Source organism: Corvus cornix, chromosome Z (genome assembly GCF_000738735.6).
Source record: "Corvus cornix cornix isolate S_Up_H32 chromosome Z, ASM73873v5, whole genome shotgun sequence".
NCBI classification, from domain to species: Eukaryota; Metazoa; Chordata; class Aves; order Passeriformes; family Corvidae; genus Corvus; species Corvus cornix.
The window spans coordinates 28,069,600-28,089,236 of NC_046357.1; the positions used below are offsets into that span (position 1 = coordinate 28,069,600).

Sequence of the window (19,637 nt, forward strand, 5' to 3'; positions counted from 1 at the left end):
CTTAAGGTACTATCCTGCTGTAGGAAAGAAGACGTTTTTGAACGTAAAGATCAAGTCAGATCAGAGGTCGTACAAAAAGAAATTTCATCTTCATCAGACATTCCATAATCTGCATAATTTTAAAAATCGTAACAGAATGACGATCTTCTATTCAAACTAGTTATGAAAGTTCTTTTGATTGCCAAAAAACCCAAACTGATTAATTTCAGATACATAAACTTGGAACAAGAACCTTTACAATGTTAACTGCCAATAAATCTGCTGCTCCTGGTCAATGCTTAACAAGAAACTTTTGTAAAGAATTCAGCACCAAAAAAATTATTTTTTTTACTTTCCATCCCCGCTCCTTGGAAATAAAAGGAAGAGCAACTCTCACTGTCATGAGTCCAGGTTCAACTGACACCAGTGAAACCTGGTAGCAAAAATAGCTAACCAAAGCATTCAGTAAATGGCAGCAGAACTTGGAGTCCAACTATTGTAACTTTTACCAATGAAGTGTATGTATTTATTTGACCATGGGTTAATACACATGCATGCTCGTTTCTGAGAACAGATCCCCCACTGTGTACCCACAACATTTATGTGGGTGAAACCTTTCATTTCCTTTCAAGAAAGTTAATTTTATTTTAAGACATAAACAGTGCAAAACAAGTGACTAAAATTATTTTACAAGTACATGTAATGATGTCAATCATTTGCTTAGAAAAGGTAATTCCATCTTAACCCTCTTTTTAATCTTAATTATAGTAAAGAGTCCAGGGAAAGTTCTTAATTTTAGTATCAGACATGAACATCATAAACAAGTGTAGATTTGTAGTATTAAGCTAAGTCATTAGAAGTAAACAAAAATATGGAAGAACATTCAATATCTCCATCTGGATTTAAAAGCTCTACAGCTTAAAACACTAGACTTCTAAAACAAATTCCAAAAGCATTTTTGAAGAATAAAGGAAGAAACTTGTGCATTTTATGAACTTCAGCTGCCGCTTTTAAGATACACCTTAAAAAAATTATCAGAGAAACAAATTGTAAACTTACTGGTATTCAAAAAAAGGGCTACCAAAAAAGGCACGCCACACAGAATAGTAAAACTGTCAAATCCATGTGAAGAAAGCAATTCAGAATCTTTAATGAACCATAAAAAAATTTCTGTGCATCTGTAATACCTAAATACAACATGTGATTTCATGTGTTTCATGCTTACAAACACTTAAATAGAAACATCTGAAAAAATATTTCTTTGCACTTGTGTGCTGGTTTTGGCTGGGGTAGAGTTAACTTTCTTCACAGTGGCTAGAATGGGCCTGTGTTTTGGGTTTGTGTTGCACACAGGGTTGATAATATAGAGATGTTTTAGTTATTGCTGAGCAGGGCTTACACAGAGCCAAGGCCTTTTCTGCTTTTCATACTGCCAAGCTGGTGAGGAGGTTGGGGGTACATGGGAGGCTGGGAGGAGACACAGCCAGGGCAGGTGACCTAAACTGGCCACAGGTATATTCCAGACCATTTGACATCCTGCTCAGTGTTTCAAGCTGGGCGCAAGAAGGAGGAAGGAGGGGACGTTTGGAGTGATGGCATTTGTCTTCCCAAGTCACTGTGAGGCGTGAGGGGACCCTGCTCTCCTGGAGATGCAAAACACCTGCCTGCCCTTGGGAAGCAGGGAATTAATTGTTTGGTTTTCTCTGCTTATGTATGTGGCTTTTGCATTCCATATCATACTGTCTTTACCTCAGCCTGTGAGTTTTCCAGCTTTTACCCTTCCGATTCTTTCCCTGATCCCACTGGTGGGGCAGTGAGCAAGGGGCTGTGTGTGGTGCTTGGCTGCTGGCTTGGGTCAAACCACAACAGATGGATACAATGCTAATGCGGTAGAACTAAGAGAGTAAGAATATGACAGCAAAATTTAGAAAGCTTTAACTAAACTGAATCACTAAACTAAAGCTATTTGCAACAGTTAACAGGGCATAATTAGTGATAATTATCTTCTTTTCAAATTTCTGGGTTTATCTCATGCCACACAGGTTCTGAGTCTTATTAAGTCAGATCACTAGAAAATTCTCTGTGGTACCTGTAGCTCACTGAACATCCTACCAAACTCTCCAGCTCACATGGTAACTATATTAGGTGACATATTCCCACCAGTCAGAAGAACAGTTTGGCTCCATTATGCAACACAACAGACAAAAGCAGAAACAGAAATATTGCACCATTCTAAATCTAAACGCCCTGTTCAAAAGAGGAGTGCTTCCCCTACACATACACATAGAAAATCATATTAAATAAGACATCATCTTCACCAAAACAGCAGTTTTGGAAGCAACTAAATTCCCTGCAGAATTGGTTCTTCATTCATTAGACTTTTTTTTTTTAAACAGTTCAGAGGTAATATTCCTATAAACAGTAAATTCTATTTAACCTCACAACCCAACAGCTGAACAACAGCTAATAGACATTTAAGACAAGGGAGAATTAAGGAGCTGTCCTACATCAAAATCAGTCATGTACTCATGCCAACATGTATTTCAAGTAAAAAATCTGGTGTTTGGGTGATTTCTTTAATTACTGTTTTTTCAGGGAATCCATGTCAGAACACTCAGAGCAGTACTATTTTGACAAATAATATTTTCAAATATCTTTCCATTGAAGGTACCTCATCCTCATTACAAGTAACAGATATCTGAGACTAGTAACACAGGAAATTCTACATTCTTTTCCAGAAATACGAATACCTGATGATTCTCTGCATCAAAAGCTTCCACTGGAAACAGAAATAAATTACCTCAACAGGACAAATCTTACTTTTGCCATAATAGCTCCTCATTCTTCACACATCTCACATGGATTCACCATACACCATCACCACCCCAGACTTGCTCAAAGTAAATTGGAGGAAAGATGAAAAGAGCATATAGGTTTGACAAAGTTTGTGGTTTACTGAAGGTGGTTGATTTATTAATCGTTAGTTTGAAGTTTACCTTCCCACGATCAATGTACGGACAATAAAGAAACCAAAAGTTTCTGAAGCACACCGAGTGGATGTTTGTGTATACACACACACCCTCGAGGTGTGCAGTGTAAGGCAAGTGTAGGTTACTGGGTGACACGCAGATGGCCGTACAAGTAGGGTTTAAGTTACCTTCACATCGAAAGGCAGGTGACTCTAGGGACTTCCTGCACACAGTGCAAAATTTTCTTTTGTAATGTCCTGGAGGCCCAAAGCAATGTGCAACTGGAACCTGCCAGTGAAGAATGCATAAGACATCATAAATTTCAACTTTCAAAGTGTCAGTTAAAATTCATAGAAGCTTGCACAGAAGCTTTATCTTGCAGTAATAGGGCAGTATATACAATGTAAACTTAACTAAGCACAAGAATAAATAGACAGGTGAATCGTCCTTTAAGAAATAATCACACTTATAAACACATTTTAAATACTTTAATGTAACTTTAAAAAAAATTCTTGGGAATTAATATGTATTGTATATATTTTTAACTGCTGATCAGCTTCTTGATGATTCACAGCAACATGAATCCAAAGGCTTCCTTTGGGACCTACCTGTAATTGCAGTTGCTCTTCTAAGCATTCTTAATTGAATCAAGGACAATTAAAGAGTAATGACTGCACAGGTGAACAAAATACCCTAAAGACACATGCAAGACAGTTTTTAAAACCTCAGTGCTGCCACAGTTCAGTGATCTCCACATGCCTTCCACTTCTTCTTCAAATACAGCCTGGCCAACTGGCTGATCAGGACACAAGTATTGGTTGGTCTTCTCTGCCTTATCCAAAGCTTCAAAGCCTGAATGGGACAGAGATCCAGCTCCTGAAGTACATCCAGACTGAGGTTCCTCTTGACTGCAGGTGGAAAATGATACACTACAATTTTCTCTTGCAAGAGCTTTCTGTACCAACAGTTTTGGCAAATGTGTTTCTGGGATACTATTCACTTATCTTAAAATGGCTTTTTTCTCACTTAGTGATTAATAATGAAGCTGGGAAGTGATAGTACCAAAGGAACAACAGACAAAAGAAGCAAAGTGAAGAATAAGAAACATACTTGAGCTTTATACCTGTTCTAGAGACTATTCTTCCTACAAGATGCACAGTTTTGCTAGTGACATTCACATGAAGGAAGGAACATAACTGCATGTTTAAAGTCCTAGAATCCAAATGAGTTCCACAGAAGTTTGCCATGATTTAGGTATTCACTATTATGCATTTCACATGCCCTTCTTGCTGTAATGAACACATCATATTTATCTTGTGGTTGTATTTCTGATAAAGTCAGACAAATTATTATTTAGGCGTGAAATGAAATTAATCATTCCCAGTAAAATGTTGGTAATAATGACTTCAGATACATGTAGTCACAGGTTTTCCTCTCAGATATACTGGAATAACCTTGAAAGGCTTTTTACATCAGGATTTGCACTTTTTTCCTTGTATATTGGGGTTTTCCTGAGAACTATTAGCAGTAAATCTGACACATACTGTGAATACGGAATCTGATGACCCAAGGAGTTGCTTCCAGTTATAAACATCTAATTCCCACATGAATTTCAGCCTCAGAAAGTGTGGGGACAGTTACACCAAACAATCCTGTAATTCAAGCATGCACAATGAAAGAAGTGAGATAGTTTTGCCAGGTGCAACACAAGGAGAAAAGAACAATGCTGGAAGTTTAATCAAGAAAAATCAGTAACCCCCACACTGCAGAGCATGTGGTTCCTCCAGTGCTCCTCAGAATTAAGCTTTGGGAGATAAAAGAGGATGAAGAGAAGCATGAGATACGCTTGTGTTACCAAACATGAACAGGATTATGCACAGCAGCTGACCACTGAAACGGAGTCACCAGCTCACTGCCCCAGCAGACCGTATTGTCTGGAGGAATCCTTGGTCCCTGACTGACCAGGAAACTGCCCATTCAGATCCCAGGCTCCTCACCAAGCTGGGCTGAGCCAGACTACATAAAGGATTTCATATGAGTATCTCCAGTATGATATATAACAAAACAGCACTGCCTCCAAAAGCTTCAAATTTTAACTTTATGTACAAGTTGGGGGTTTAAAAATACAGCCAAACCATTCTTTTTGGGTCCATATCCTACTCCCACCATCCCAAACCCAAATTTCATTCTCTGCAGCCTTCCACCTCTAACTGACATGAAGTTCATAGCTGGCTTACATTTTTTTTTTAAAAATCAGAATATTCTAGTCATATAATGTATGTTTACAAAAAGAATATATATCCTTGGGGGAGAAAATGATCCTGGAAAGCCTAAGGAGCTTCAATCAAACTACCTCAGATTAAGTTTAAGGCTCATCATCTTTGCCCACCGTGCTACTTCTTCAAGAGAAGGAAGAAACAAACCACTCTGTACAGTGACATACAAGTTACCTGGGCTCACTTATTGTGGAGGTAAAGTGCCAGAGCTGTCTTCTCACTCTAGCTGCTCCAAAAATAAAAGTTTGGTGGGAGAAGGCCACTCGCACAAAATTCATCCTACACAATGAATTCACGTGCAGAAACTTGGTAAGAAGTGGCAGTGTGAGCACAACCCAACCCAGACACTGCAACTGAGGGGAGTACTGAAAAGCCCTGGTTGCATTCTTCAGGCAAGCTTTTCTGCACATCCCAACCCATCTTCAGGTTTCAAGTGTCGTCTTTAACTGCCCTACCCCTGCCACAGCCTCAAGCACTATGCAGCCAGCCAAGGGAGAATTCCTCCTGAAATCAGACACAGGGGAGACCTCCTTTAGCTCCAAAGTGGTGAACAAACTGCTTTGGACACCCAGCAAGAGCATACAACCCCCTCAACAACCCAAGTTAGAAACACAGGGCTTCTGGCCATGAGTCTGGCTACTTTATCTTAAGGCTAGCTTAGAAATGCAGGCTTTTCATTATTGTCACAGAAAGGTTCTGCTGAAGAAAAAGGACATGTGAAAGACAGTGTTTATTTTGGGAAAAACTGTGAGAAGGGACTTTGACAGAAGGCAAACTTATTCAGAGTCTGACTGTACTTATCTAGAAAACTCAAGGGAAGGAGATCAAGTCTAAATTCTTCAGCTGTTCAGACCATGGTGACAACTGTCTGAAGTCTCAAGTCACTGTCAAAAAGAAGGGAACAACTTACTGACTGAAATGTTAAGTGGGGGGGTGGAAAAGGGGAAAAAAGGTAAAAAAAATGTTTCTTCAGTTCCTTTCTTTATGAAACAAGCCAAAGAAACTTTGTTTGTTGTGAGTGGTCTTTCTAACATGCTTTAGAAGATGACAGGTATAAAAGCAATGTAGAGCCAGATGGGAAATGGGATGGGAATAAGATGGAAAAAGAGAAAAGGAAGAAGAGCAAGTACAACGTAACAAACACCTCAACTACATAATGTTTCTCCCAACATTTTTTGATTGCTGAACAAGTTCCAAGCACCTAATATATATATAAATATATATTAAAAATATGTATTTAAAACTCAGACTGGAAAAGCCAGTGAAACATCATGAAAGAATACAGAATGTTACATGTTATTGCCTAGTTTATATCTACCTGCGTAAGTACAGCAGAGAAGCATAAGGTGGCCTACTGAGAAAAAGTTAATAATTTATGAGAGTTTAAAACCACTTTTCCAATCCAACTACTTAAATTACCTTATGAAAACCACTAAAATCGATTTCCACAGAAAAATACAGAAAATTTCTTCTAGTAATACCATTAAATGACATCTAAATGCCCTTACAATATTGATCAGAAGCATATCAACAGAAAGTATAATGGTAACACTCCAGCATGATCTCCAGAATGACTTTGCACTCCCAGACAAGATACTCCTGGTTTCTGTTCTATTTCCTGCCATCTGTTAAGGAATGCAAGGCATTAGAGAATGTAATATGTATCTGTAAAATGCTCCTATCAGCTTGTAATAAAATTTGATCCTATGGAAACCTAAGACTTAGATTCTAACTCCTTCGGTGCAATCTGTGCAAGTGCACAGCAGTTCTGCATTAACCAAAAAGAACAGCAACAAACTGCTTTTAAAATCCAAACTTTGGAAGAAAAACAAAGAGTAGAATTGCTTTCTTTTGATAGCGCCTTTTAAAATTGTTCCTCATACTGAAATGTCACAGGATATAAAGCATGTGACCAAATCTATAATGAATTCAAGTACTCTTCCACTAAGGTGGAGTCACTTTGTACAGAGCTACATTCCAGACACTCTGATTTGTGCATAGTCAGGCCAGGGCGTCTTACTGATCTGCAGCCTTCAGGATGCCTCAGCACGGGAAAAATACAGCTCCAGGAAGGCCTGTTCTTCACTCAGCAGCAACTTCTTTTGTACCAGCTCAGGCAGAAGAAAGCTTCCTCTTGAATCATGAGGCAAAGACTTACAGGCTCAAAGGGGAAAGAGAGAAATACAGATAAACCAAATGCCAACGTGACAGCTGCTGTCTTGTGCAGTCTTGAAAAGGAACTACCAACTTAAAACTTGTCTATGTCTAGATATTATTTTGCCCATGCATCTCCTTGCCCATCACATCAGGGTGACTTGCACCAGAGAAGTTAAGAAACCAGGGTGGCAGGACCTAAAGTAGTGTGGGGCTGAACAGCTTCCAAGTAGGGAAGGGTACACAGAAAGAAGGATACTAACAGTCTCAACAATAGCCTCTAAAGGTTGAGTAAAATGAATTTAACTTAAGTTCAGTGGCTTGCAGTTCAAAAACACTGTAGCATTTTAAGGATAAGTACAAGCAGCTTGGAAGCAACCATCTTCATTAGATGCCCACAAGGGCAGTCACAAGGGGTCATTCTGAAAGACTGCTCTCAACATAAGGCCAAAAAAATTTGCTGATAAAAATTAAAATTATGTTTCTGAAACAAAAACATGTATGGATGTTTAAGTGTAGAAGCATGTCCCTATCTAAAGTTTCTAATGTTCACTCCAACACCATAAACCTTTGCTCTAGGGAGGTAGATAAGGTGAACACACCTCACTACACCCCATGACTGCTCTGTCCAGGCCTAGACTACATGTTCTCTGAGAGAAGCTAACAACTTTGTGATTCAACTTTTGCCCTTACTGACATCTTTTCAATTACTTCCTTATTACTCAGTAATCACAGACAGCCCTTTGAATCGTTTGAAACCTCTCTGATTTAGTAGCAAAATATTTCTGCAACTTGAATACACTGCGTGCTATGGAATGCCCTCTATTTCTTTCTCCTTTTAGGGATAATGTCTATCAACTACTCATCACTTGTGTCCAAACTGACATTCTTGCTCTGAGCACTTGATTTATTGTCTGGTGTTTAAAGGCAATGTAAGTACGTATGCCATATGGTAGTTCTGAAATGAGATAAGAATAAAAAGTTAAATGGTGTCTCAGCATATAACAGGACAGGAGAGAAAAAAATCAAACACTTAATTACCAAGTTTTAATTGGGGCTAACACAAGGGAATGATGCACACATCCATATGCTATCCCACTGTATCCAGGATTATTTTTCTCCATCCTACAGATCTCTGTGACAAGACATTTGGCCTTACATACTCCAAGGTCTCAAGGACGCTTTGCAATGGGAACTCTATAATGCATCCCATACTATTTCAAACCAGAGTTATATGATACTTCTATTCAAAAGTAAGACTTGTGTAAAAGCTTTCCACTGCAATTAAGAGTTGCTTGGACTAGGATTTTTGTATTGTAAAGAAAAAATTATATGCAAAAGTCACTCACTCCCTACTTTTATTGCTACAGAGGAAATCAATGTCTATCTCCTCTTATCAAGATAGAGATTAAGAATTAAAACAAACACAGTGACATCCCATAATGCTTCTGAAACTGAAGAGTCACTGATACAGCTGCAGAGCTCATCTGGGAGTTCAGATCAAGTTTCAAGAGAGCATAATAAACTCTCAAGAGTTTATGAACTAGGAGGTGCTAGCCCTTCCTTTCCTTAGACTCTGAAGCTCCACTTCAGGGACAAAAAAGAGAAAACCTTGGTGCAGTGCCAAGATTACCAGCAAGCAGTTTTAACCCTCATTTGGATTTTAAATTATGCCATGTGACTGTTTGTCTCCAAGCAACTGCCTTGCTGAAGCAACACAAGCATGGGTCAATTGCTGGAGAACTGGAGAGAGACCTTCTTGACAGAAGGTGGTCACTGCTACCCAGCAAGGGCCCAGGTAAAATCACAGAGTCACAGAACAGCTTGGGTTGGAAGGGAGCCTTTAAAGATCATCTAGTCCAAACTCTCCCGCAATGAGCAGGGACATCTTCAACTAGATCACGTTGCTCAGAGCCCTGTCCAACCTTCCAGGGATGGGGCATCTACCACCTCTCTGGGCAACAGAGACAGTATTACACCACCCTTATTGTAAAAAATTTCCTCCTTAGATCTAGTCTGAATACATCCTCTTTTAGTTTAAAGCCATTGCCCCTCATCCCATTGCTACGGGCCCTCCTAGAAAGATCTTCTACTTTCAGATCATTGGAATTGATCCAGATAACCATGCTGCACACAGATGAACCCAGCAGCCAGAGGGAGAAACTCAGGTTGGTAGACAAGGGCAAGAGCAGAGACCCCCGAAAGCAACACAGCCTTCCCATTCCTTACTTCAGCCCATGAATGCAGTAGCTTTCCTTACAAAGCAAAGTTTTATTTTTAGCACAAGATTCAGAAGCTGATGACCTAGACTAGCATTTTTCCATTCTGGACAACCTGCCTTTAAGAACAACAGCACACAACAAAGTCTCATGAGCAGACTTTAAAACCTTCTTAAAATGGAAATGTTTAGACACCATTAGAGCAATGCACCAACACACTAACAAGGAAAAATAAGCATGGCAAATGCTGAATTTCACTAAACCATTTTTCATGTGGTCTCATTTCGATTTAGCTTTCCAAGAACAGTTACACAGAAAATACACACACATTTCTATAGCAAATCTAAGATTCTGTAATACAGCTTCCACTCCAACCTAACGAGGTAAAACAGAACTTCACATTTCACCCCCAAAAGGTTTTGTTTTTACTGTTATTTTATGTTGGTGTTCGGGTGTGGATTATTTTTTGCCCTCCCTTCCTCCCTTTTTTTTAAAAAACACGTACTGAGAAGTGGGCAAATACTTATGGGAACGTACAAAAGAGAGAGTTTGAATTTGAAAAAGTTCCTGAGACCTTACCAGTGGAACGAATCATATGCCCTGTAAGCGTTTCAGAAGACTGATCCATGAAGGGAAACATCATGACCTGGATCCACTCTGGAATACTAAATGCAGGTGAGAGGATTTACGATAGAGAAAAAAATTTGTAAGTCAGCCTTAAGAACGAATTCATCGCGAATGATCTGAGGCTGGATGCAGTTGTGGCACGCTTGTGACTCTGCGGGCCTTTACTTGACCCTGGGAAGGAAACCCTACTGTCAGGAATAAAAGTTTCCACAAAACATCTGCTGAAAAATTATTCTCTGATGGGTTGACTTAGTATCAAATGACACACACTCTGATGAGCTTTAACAATTGCCATCTTCTCTAGATGAAATCCAGGCAAGTAAAAAAGAAGTCTCATTTCTCTAATACACTGAATATTGACATAGCTGAAAGAACTACCAGAAAAAAATCCCACCAGTGTTCCCTCCTACGTCAGACCTTCTAATAAATAAATAATCTGAAAGGAGAGATTAGGAAAATAAACTTTCTACAAATTGTATAAATGACTGTCATTTGTTCTTTGCTCTGTTACATTTTTTACGCAAATGCCAAGTCCAGTATTTGCTTTGACAGAGCCTGCATGCAAAATGACGTCTCCCATATGGCAGACTTCACTTGTACAGCTGATCAGGATTAATGCAACTTGGATGACCACGTCAAGGAGGACATGACCGTCCAGAACGAACAGTACAGTCCAGAGTTTTCAAAATAAAATCATTACAGCTCAAGACAGAAAACACAGAAGACTCTTTGAGTCTGAACACAGCAACGCTGAACTGCAAACAGTTTCAAAGACTGACAACACCACCAAGATAACTATCCTTGCTGTGCAGTACAATTTGTGTTTATTGTTTATAGATAAATCACAAGATAAAAGTTATGTTTTGGGGCAGATAGATTACAGGGACTGACAAAAGAGAAAAAATTACACTGACGTCTACAACAGATGCAAATGGGAACACTAGTAAGTTTAAATGGAGGATTTTTACCATATAAAAGCAAAGAAACAAATACTATTTTGAACAATGAATTAAATTTAGAGCAAATCCACAAAAGAAGCAGTCATAAATGTTTACAACACTCGCACTCTGAATTAAATTACTGTTTTCCAGTTGGATTTTTGCCATCCCCCTAAAGGCCCTTGCAAAAATACCTATATAATCTGATTCACTATTCCTTTTGCTACAATAACTGATTGCCAGCATACTGACACAGCAGTAGATGCCAATTCTTAGTAAAAGCATTTCTCACTACCTACATGTCCCTTTACCATGGGGGGTTCTAAGACTTACATCGGTATTTATTACTATTTCACTGGCAAATTTCTATGTATCAGACACCTTTTTGACACCTCTCAAGATGAAAAGTATGTAAGAAAAGAGGAAAAGCAAGAAAGAGAAAAAGCAAAGCGTAGCAGTTTTATCACCTAGACAAAGCAAATTGAAGAAAAACAAATGGATAATTTCTCTCTATCCAATCCCTGTAACTCAAATTGTATATTGTTTTTAAACTTTCCCATCTCTCACCCCCTCCACAGGTTTCCACAATGTAAAGGAACTTGTAAAATATTTTATGACACAAAGAAGGGAATCAGCTCCCCTTCACAGGTCTGCGCAATGGATTTCCATAAATGTGATTTGAGTCAGCAAGGTCTGTAATGAACATGACTGATTTTACGGCCATGTTTCATTTGACTTTTGCATATGGCTCCTTAAGGTATTTGTAGTGTTTTACTACTTCTCTAGTAAATTTCTCATGTCCTTCTCCCCTTTTGTTCCTCTTCTGTCATCCTTTCCCAAGTGGATAACACACTTTGTTTTCTCTTCAGTTTAGCTTCTTAATAACTTAGTTGCATCCTATTATCTTCTGTAAAGTTGATTCATGTTTCACACCCTTTAAATCAATCTCTTACGCATGAAATCTTGTGGGAGAAAGTCACAAGCCATCTGAAAGCAAGTACTTTATTACTTACCAAAATAAATTTAGAACTACTGTGATCAATTGAAGTCCTGCCCTCTTTTTTTGGCTTTTAAATCCTATACTTACAATGCAATGACTTTAGACTTTATTCTCTAGACACAATAAACAAGAAGATTCTTAACATGCAGCAACCAGTAGAAGACAAACACAGCTCCTTTTCTAGGCAGAGCAGCTTAATATGTAATAGCTGTAATATAAAATAGTAAAAAATCTGGTGATGTACACAGTTCATCTGTATGACACATGGTGCAGCTGTCATCAGTCACTCCCCTCCAATATTGCGAAACTTCCAGGTAATGGCACACAGTAAGAACATCTAGTAATATTTAAAGAATGAAAATAACTGGTCTTCGAAGACAGACTATCTACAGTTGCTCATAGCAGAGACTTTTCAAAGGAAGTGTAACTTCGCCTGTGAGCAGCTATAAAAGCCTCAGTGATGACTAACACAATTTATGCATTACGATATCAAAAAAACCACTGCTGTACTGCACCATGTTCATCAGTGATAAATGTGTGCTATTATCCCAAGAAAGAGACAAGCCAGTGTCTCTTTACTCACCCTTACAAGGCTGGGAGCAATACACGAGCACGGTATCTTGACATTCTTGAGGCACTTTTCGTGAGACATGAAGTTGCAAACTGTGGAAATAAAATAACCGTGAGCAATTCTTCACAAGCAAGGGACTTTAGGAAATGCAGTCAATCAAACAAAGCCCAAAATGGAGTCAAATACAATGAGGAATGCATCTTTTTAATCACGTTTGCTATCCCCTAGGTTTAAGAATGTACACAACTGTCACACCCTGTGCAGTGTGTGAACTCCAAGTCGTTTATCTAAGATGCTGGCAGTGGAAAAGGAAGGAGAGTTTATCCCAATACAGTACAAGCCTACTGCAAGTCATGTCCTCCCACACTCTCTCTCTTCTCCGTGAGCATCAAAACGAGTTCTTAAATTTCAAAAGAATTTTTAAACCGTCCAAACCAGCTCTTTGATGTAGCCAAAGCAGATGGACATGTTTGCAAGTGAATTATTCTACAAGCTAGTGCGTGTGACTTAAATGTGAGAAAACAAAGTATTGTCACAAACTGAGTGTAATGGATGAAGGAGACAAAATTAAAGGTTGCCAATTATAAGCAGCTTTGGAAGTCAATAGTTACTTACTATTTCTTTTATTACAGGTTTATAACACCAAGCTCCACAAAGCAAGTTTTCAAGCATGACAATGTTTGAAAAAATCATTTCTCATGAGGGGGATATTTTCCACAGCTTCTTACCATGAATTAGCATTACATTAAGCTGTGTGAAGAAAACAAGGGATTCTTTATTTCATCCCCACCACCGCTGATTAATTACGAGCTAATAAGCCATGCAGCTATGGATTTAGGTCCTCCTTCTTTCAGAATTACCCTCTAACAGTTCAAGCGTGAAGCCTTGTGCAGATGCTCAGGTCCTCACCTCTTGCATGGAAGCTCAGACCTCTCCCAGCACCTGGGCAGAAGATCACTTGCCCAGGCTGTACACAGGGGGTTTTCCCACGTCCCTGATTTTCATAAGCACACTGTACCACTTCCTAAGTTTCACAAATATCTGACAACACCCTCAAGTGCTTCAAACTTCCCATCTTCAGTCCATTGTTGCCACCGACTGTATGCACTAGTGCCACAAAAAGCAGTCAATTTCCTCTCCTCCCCCTTCTCCAGCTCATTGACTTCTGATTGTGCAACACTGCTTCTTCCATGCCAACTGAAGCAATAAAATCCAGGTCCACTTCTCTAAATGGCTTATTGCCAGCACATGCAAAGTAAATTTTCCTTCTGACAGTCGAAAAAGGATGACACCTTTGCCACTGGCATTTATCTTCGTATGAGCAGTAAGAACAAGGGTTTTTTAAATTAATCTGCAAGTCAGAAAAAGAAGCACTGCAAGTCACTAGTGTGTACAAACTGTGTTATTCATCATCCATCTCTGAACCCAGAATGATTACTGCACTGATGAAATAAAGCAGGAAGGAGCAGACCCAAATCTTCTGCTGGGTCCTATGAAATGTTACGTTTATCTCTAAGGTTTATGGCTGTTGACAACTAAATAGGGCAGATCTGGGAAGGAAACAGTCAAAGAAAGGATGATAAAGTGGATTCTTACAGCTGCAAATGCAGATGCTCAACAGATTTGGAGGTGATCTTTATGGTGGGAAGGAGCACACAGCCTATCAGCACAGAGGAGACCAAAGTAAGCAAAGTCATTGCTCAGGCAGAGGAAAGATGCATCTCCTGCTCCAGAAAACAGGTATGATTCCACACAGAGAACTGGTGAATCCTCATCACTGATGTGTTATCTCAACACGGACATAGCAGTAATATAGTGACAGCATAACTAAATGTGCTCTCTCCTTAGGTCTCAGACAATATTTCTACTGATGCCCTTAGGAGGTCACCCGCTTGCTGTGAGAGCAGGTCTGCAGAATCTACAGGAGAAAAGGGTCAAAGGCTACCTGCCCATTACCACCTATAATCTGAAATTTGCCACTCACACCCTGAAGACATCTGCCTCAGACACTTGTTCAGGTGACCTCGTCACTGTCTCAGAGTGGTGCCCAAAGCTTATCTGACCTGGCTGGGTGAGGGGAAATGCCCTCTGAAGGCAGAAGCATCATGACAAAGGTTCTCACGGCTCTGGCCCATGAAAAGCAGAGTATGAAGCTTCAAATATAAACAGGCAGATGTCAAGAACTTCATAAAGAGGTGAGAGCTAGCCAAGGAGGAACCAGCAATGACTAATGAAATTCAGTGAAATAACACTGTTTTCCCTCATTTTTCTAGTTCAGAAGCAGGCTGGCTAGAAAGGAAAGCAGAGAGCATGGTGCTGCAAATTGATCACAGGAATTTTATGATCTGCAATATGCAGCAGGCAACTGAAGTCTGGAAGACTACTCTCTCCAAGTGGCTATTAGATTTAAGCGCACACAAACTCAATGCACAAGTTAACTGAGCCCTACACAAACACCTCAGGGAATTCAAAGAACCAGTTGATGGAAGGGATGCTCCCTCCATGGACCTTGAGAGATGTTCTCTACTTATTTAGAGAACCCAAGTCACTACATGATACCACAATTTTCTCTTTGCAGTGACAAGCCCAGCAAAACATGGTCCAGCATGAAGACAGTAACATATCATTCAGCTAAGGAAACATCTCATGACACAGAAAAATACACTAAATCAGCAACTTCAGAAAAGCAGTAAAACCAAACAGTGAATGAATGTTCCAGACAAGGAGCAAAATAGGAAGGTGCATAAAGGTTTTAATTGTTTAAGCGCATACAGAAGAAGACAAGACAGAAAAGAATTAATTTCCTAAAATGTCAGCCAGAAAATTGAAGCATTTGCAAATAATCAAATTAAGGAATATCAGGAGACAAACAGCGGGAGATAAGCAGTGCCCAAACATAGACAGTAACACTCACAGTGGAAGATTTTCACACGTTTTTCAGGAGCTACTCACACAACTCCTCCTCTGCTTGTCACATTCCTGAGGAGGTGAAATTACTTCTACAAGTCACCATTTTGTTTTTATTTTGCACATTCCACACAGAAAGAAATAAACCCAAAATGGCAGGAAACCGAAACATTAACAGTATTAGGGGGGGTGGCAGAATCCTACACTCGTATCAATAGTCCCAGAGAGACTTAATTAAGTCCTAAGTTCTGAGAGCTAGGAGAGCTTTTGTAGGTTTTAAAGGGTGACCTTTTGTTAGGAGAAACAAGCCAGAAGACACTGTGTGTAAAGTTTCAGTAGATGAAATTCAAAATTCTGAGGAAAAAGCACTTAGAAGAAGAGGACAGGCTGTTCTCTTTAAAGGATGAGGATTTCTTGATCCATACAAACTCAGTGATGAGCTACAAGCAGAAACATCTATGGGTTGTGTAAGTCAACAACAACAAAGCAATTTCAATTGCAGCTTTCAGACACTGTACAAAACATTTACTTAAAGGTTTAGGGGGCTTTACATGGTCTCTCCAAGCACCTGGTCGGGCATACAGCACCAATCATATTTGACAAGTTTACCTTGAGGCCTTCTGCTACTCAGTAATTACTTCCTTCTTGTGAAAAATTAGATATTGCCACTGCTCAACAAGAAGCCATGTGTCATCACAGTGCTGCTCCCTGTCCACAGGGAGCAGAAGATCTGGCTTTACAGCAGTCTCTGCCCAAAAGCCTGGGCCACTTTTCCTACCACATCCTGTTTGACTTGGTGTTTTAATAAAGATAAAGGCAATGTGTACATATGGCAACTCATGGAACATACAGCCAAGTAGCTCTCCAACATACACTTGAAAAGAAACAGAAAACATCTCGCTCCAGCCCTCCCCAGGAAGGCAGGACATAAAAGCTGGGAATCACTGTAACTCATGAGCTGTGTAACATTCCCTAGAAAAATGAGGGCTATTTATACCCTCCAATATGTCACACTTTTTCCACATATATGTTTTTCTCTCTGTCCTCAAGACAGATCTCAAAGCAGAATCCAAAAGTACGAAGAAGAAAAAAGTGGATTATGCCCTGTAGAGACTCCAGCTATGTATTGGTGTCCCATGCAAATAGTGTCTGGGTAAGAATTGCTCATGAAATACCAGCTATAACACATAATTTTCTCCCCTCTTTGAAAAGACCACTCAGTCCTCAGCAAAAGTCTAGAAATTTATTTGTACATTTCTTTTTAACATGTTGTGTTTTATCTAATTTTTTCTTTTATCCTTAGCAATGAAGTCTAACTTTTCATTTGCTAAACATTTTTATAAGTAGAACTATCAAATTGCTCTCCAGGGAGGATAAGGGAATATCAACACAAGAACAAAATGGATTTGATACTCTCCTGGAAGTGTGACCAGTTTAACACAAGACTTACTGTAGATCTACTCACAGCGAGCACTCACTTTGAACTTAACAAAAGCACCTGCAAAGCGACTTCCAATTCCTCCTCCAACTCTCTGTTGTCTGGATTGTTTTCCTGCCAGTCACCTCCTGCCCCTCTGCCTCAGGTTTCTAGATCTCAAAATTAACTTGCTCCAGCACTACAAGCAGCAGTAACAATCTGCTTCTTGCAACAATCCCTTCCTGCTGCCCTCAGTGCAGGGTGCCAACACTCTTGGGTTTTGCAGCTTGTGCCGTGCTACTCACATGGGAGCCACCAACATTATCATTGCCACAGGTCACATTGAGGACTCCCGAAAAGAAGCAGCTCCTGCACCTGAAGTAGAGGTGAGTCCTGCAGCCAAGCGCTCTCTCCAAGCACACCTTGTGCACACTGGCACACAGCAAGCTCCAGTAACTCCCAGGAAACAACACACTCCTTTGGCCAACTGGTATTGCCTATCACAGAGCCAGCACAGGGAAAGTGTCCTATTCTGACATAAAATGACAACACCACAACTCCTCAGTATTGCCTGGACAACTTGGCAAATAATAATTTCATTTCGTTTGACATTATTTGTGACTGCCGTAACTCGTTTGCATTCTGCTCACTTTCACCAACTTCAACTCCCAGCAAGTGCCTGCCAAAGTTTCTTCTAATCTTTCAACAAAGGTTACAGATTTCTGAATGACCTAGTTGACTAAAGGGCTTATTCTTGCTTTTGAAACAAGCCATTAAATCAGTCACAAATGGCTTAGAAACTCAGAATTCTTTTTCCCAGCTATGAGAGCATAGTAAATCTTTCATTTCTGGAAAAATTTAAGTGCAATGTATTAAAGAACATATCCAGCTTATTAATGTGAATATAAATACAACTAAATTAAGTGCAGTAATTCTCTGAGGCATCTTGTTAAATGTAAGACTTGGAAGAAGTCCCTGTCTTGGAGAGTTTACTAGAACGGATGGCCTGATATATGTAGGAGTATTATATAAATGGAAAACCTCTACAAAAAGCCCCATAAATGCACACAGATTACATGAGAGAATTACAAGGGAACTAAAAAAAATAGAGAAAGGAGAAAGCCATGTTCAAGATCTAATGCTGCATCAGACACCTATGGACTCAGCAGCAGCTCAGCCATTGCACAGAGAACCTGCACACTGATTTTATATTGTGGCACAGAGGTGGCTTTTCCTAATAAAGTCTAGCATTCAAGTTGCCTTTTTTTGACAATTACACAATGGGCACATATTTCCCTGGATGCACCATTACAGCTCCAAGATCCTTTCCTGCCTATCTGTAGAAGCTGACTAAAGACTCAGCAGCTTGTAAGAGTACTTTTCCTGCCCTTCACATCCACCACTTTACATTCAACCACCCCGAGCAATAAAATGATAGGTTGAAATATTCTTCTGTAATCCTCAGCAGCTGGTGTCAGCGTGAGCTCTCATCTCACTACTGGCCTTTGTAGAGGAGGTTGTGGACTGTTAATGGAAGAGTTGTGTAGCACAATCCCCCACACTGCCACATATCCATGTGCAGCACTGACTGAGTTCATTGTTTCCCTCTATCGCTTTTATCTGACACCCAGATCCAGGCATGTAGTCAGTGTGTTTTTATTTTAGCATTTCACACGTTGTGAATGCCAACTTTCAGTTCCAGTGGGAACCTTCCATGCACAATATCTTTGTTTACATCTGTCTTCTACTAAGATGCTCAGAAAAGCAAGGCTAAGAAAAGGTTGTGGTTAGGGTTACCAACTAACTCTGGCACTAGGCTTGGATGGCCAGGGGAATGTTGTATATATTTTCTTAAGCACACAAAAATTTTATAGGATGAAATAAAATAAAGTTTCTACCCAATTAAATACTGAACAGTTTGGTTTTTTTCAACAACAGGTGTCTCCAAGTGTTATAGATTATCTCTATCTAAACACATCATTTCAGAAAGGTTATCTTTAAAAAAAAGATGAAGCAAAGGATGGAGAAACACGGACAAAGTCCTCATCAGGTATCTAAAGTGTAAGTTAACTCCTACTCTGAAGTGTGTCTCTGTACTCACAAGTAGACTTCCACACCCCAAGAATCTCTATTCTCCTTTTTCACATGACAACCTTCAACCCTTTACTGTATTTCACACATCAAATGAAACTCATCTGTAGTCACATACTTCTTTTTTCACCTGAACAAGTCCCAGCAGCCTCAAGGAGCAACATTTTCTGCCAATCAAAGACTGGCAGATCTCTGAAAAGACAGGACCACGCCCCTTAACACTTCCCACCACACATATCCAGACTTAGCTGCAATGAGACTGCAACAAGCCACAATTGCCCCAAACTCTGACTGCCACAAGAGGGTACACAAGAAGTCCAGAAGGTGCACACAAGAAGTCCAGCTTCCCACAGGTGGCAAAAAGACATGTACCTTGTGGTAGCTTTGGCCAGAGCCTGCATTGCTTGTAGATGATTCCAAGAGCCAAATGTGTCATGGCTCCAGGGTGACAAGCACCAAGAGTAGGACTTTGTTTCCCCAGAGAACCGT

General features: G+C 39.8%; 1 protein-coding gene across 1 annotated transcript in view; it reads right to left on the reverse strand.

The window, feature by feature from the left end:
- DGKQ (diacylglycerol kinase theta) overlaps nucleotides 1-19,637 on the reverse strand; it is a 92,304-nt gene that overhangs the window by 55,084 nt on the left and 17,583 nt on the right. Inside the window, exons 2-3 of the mRNA XM_039567569.1 lie at nucleotides 12,746-12,825; nucleotides 3,137-3,236 (exon numbers count right to left, since the gene is read on the reverse strand). Of these exons, the coding sequence (XP_039423503.1) occupies nucleotides 3,137-3,236; nucleotides 12,746-12,825 (180 nt within the window). The remainder of the gene's footprint in view (nucleotides 1-3,136; nucleotides 3,237-12,745; nucleotides 12,826-19,637) is intronic.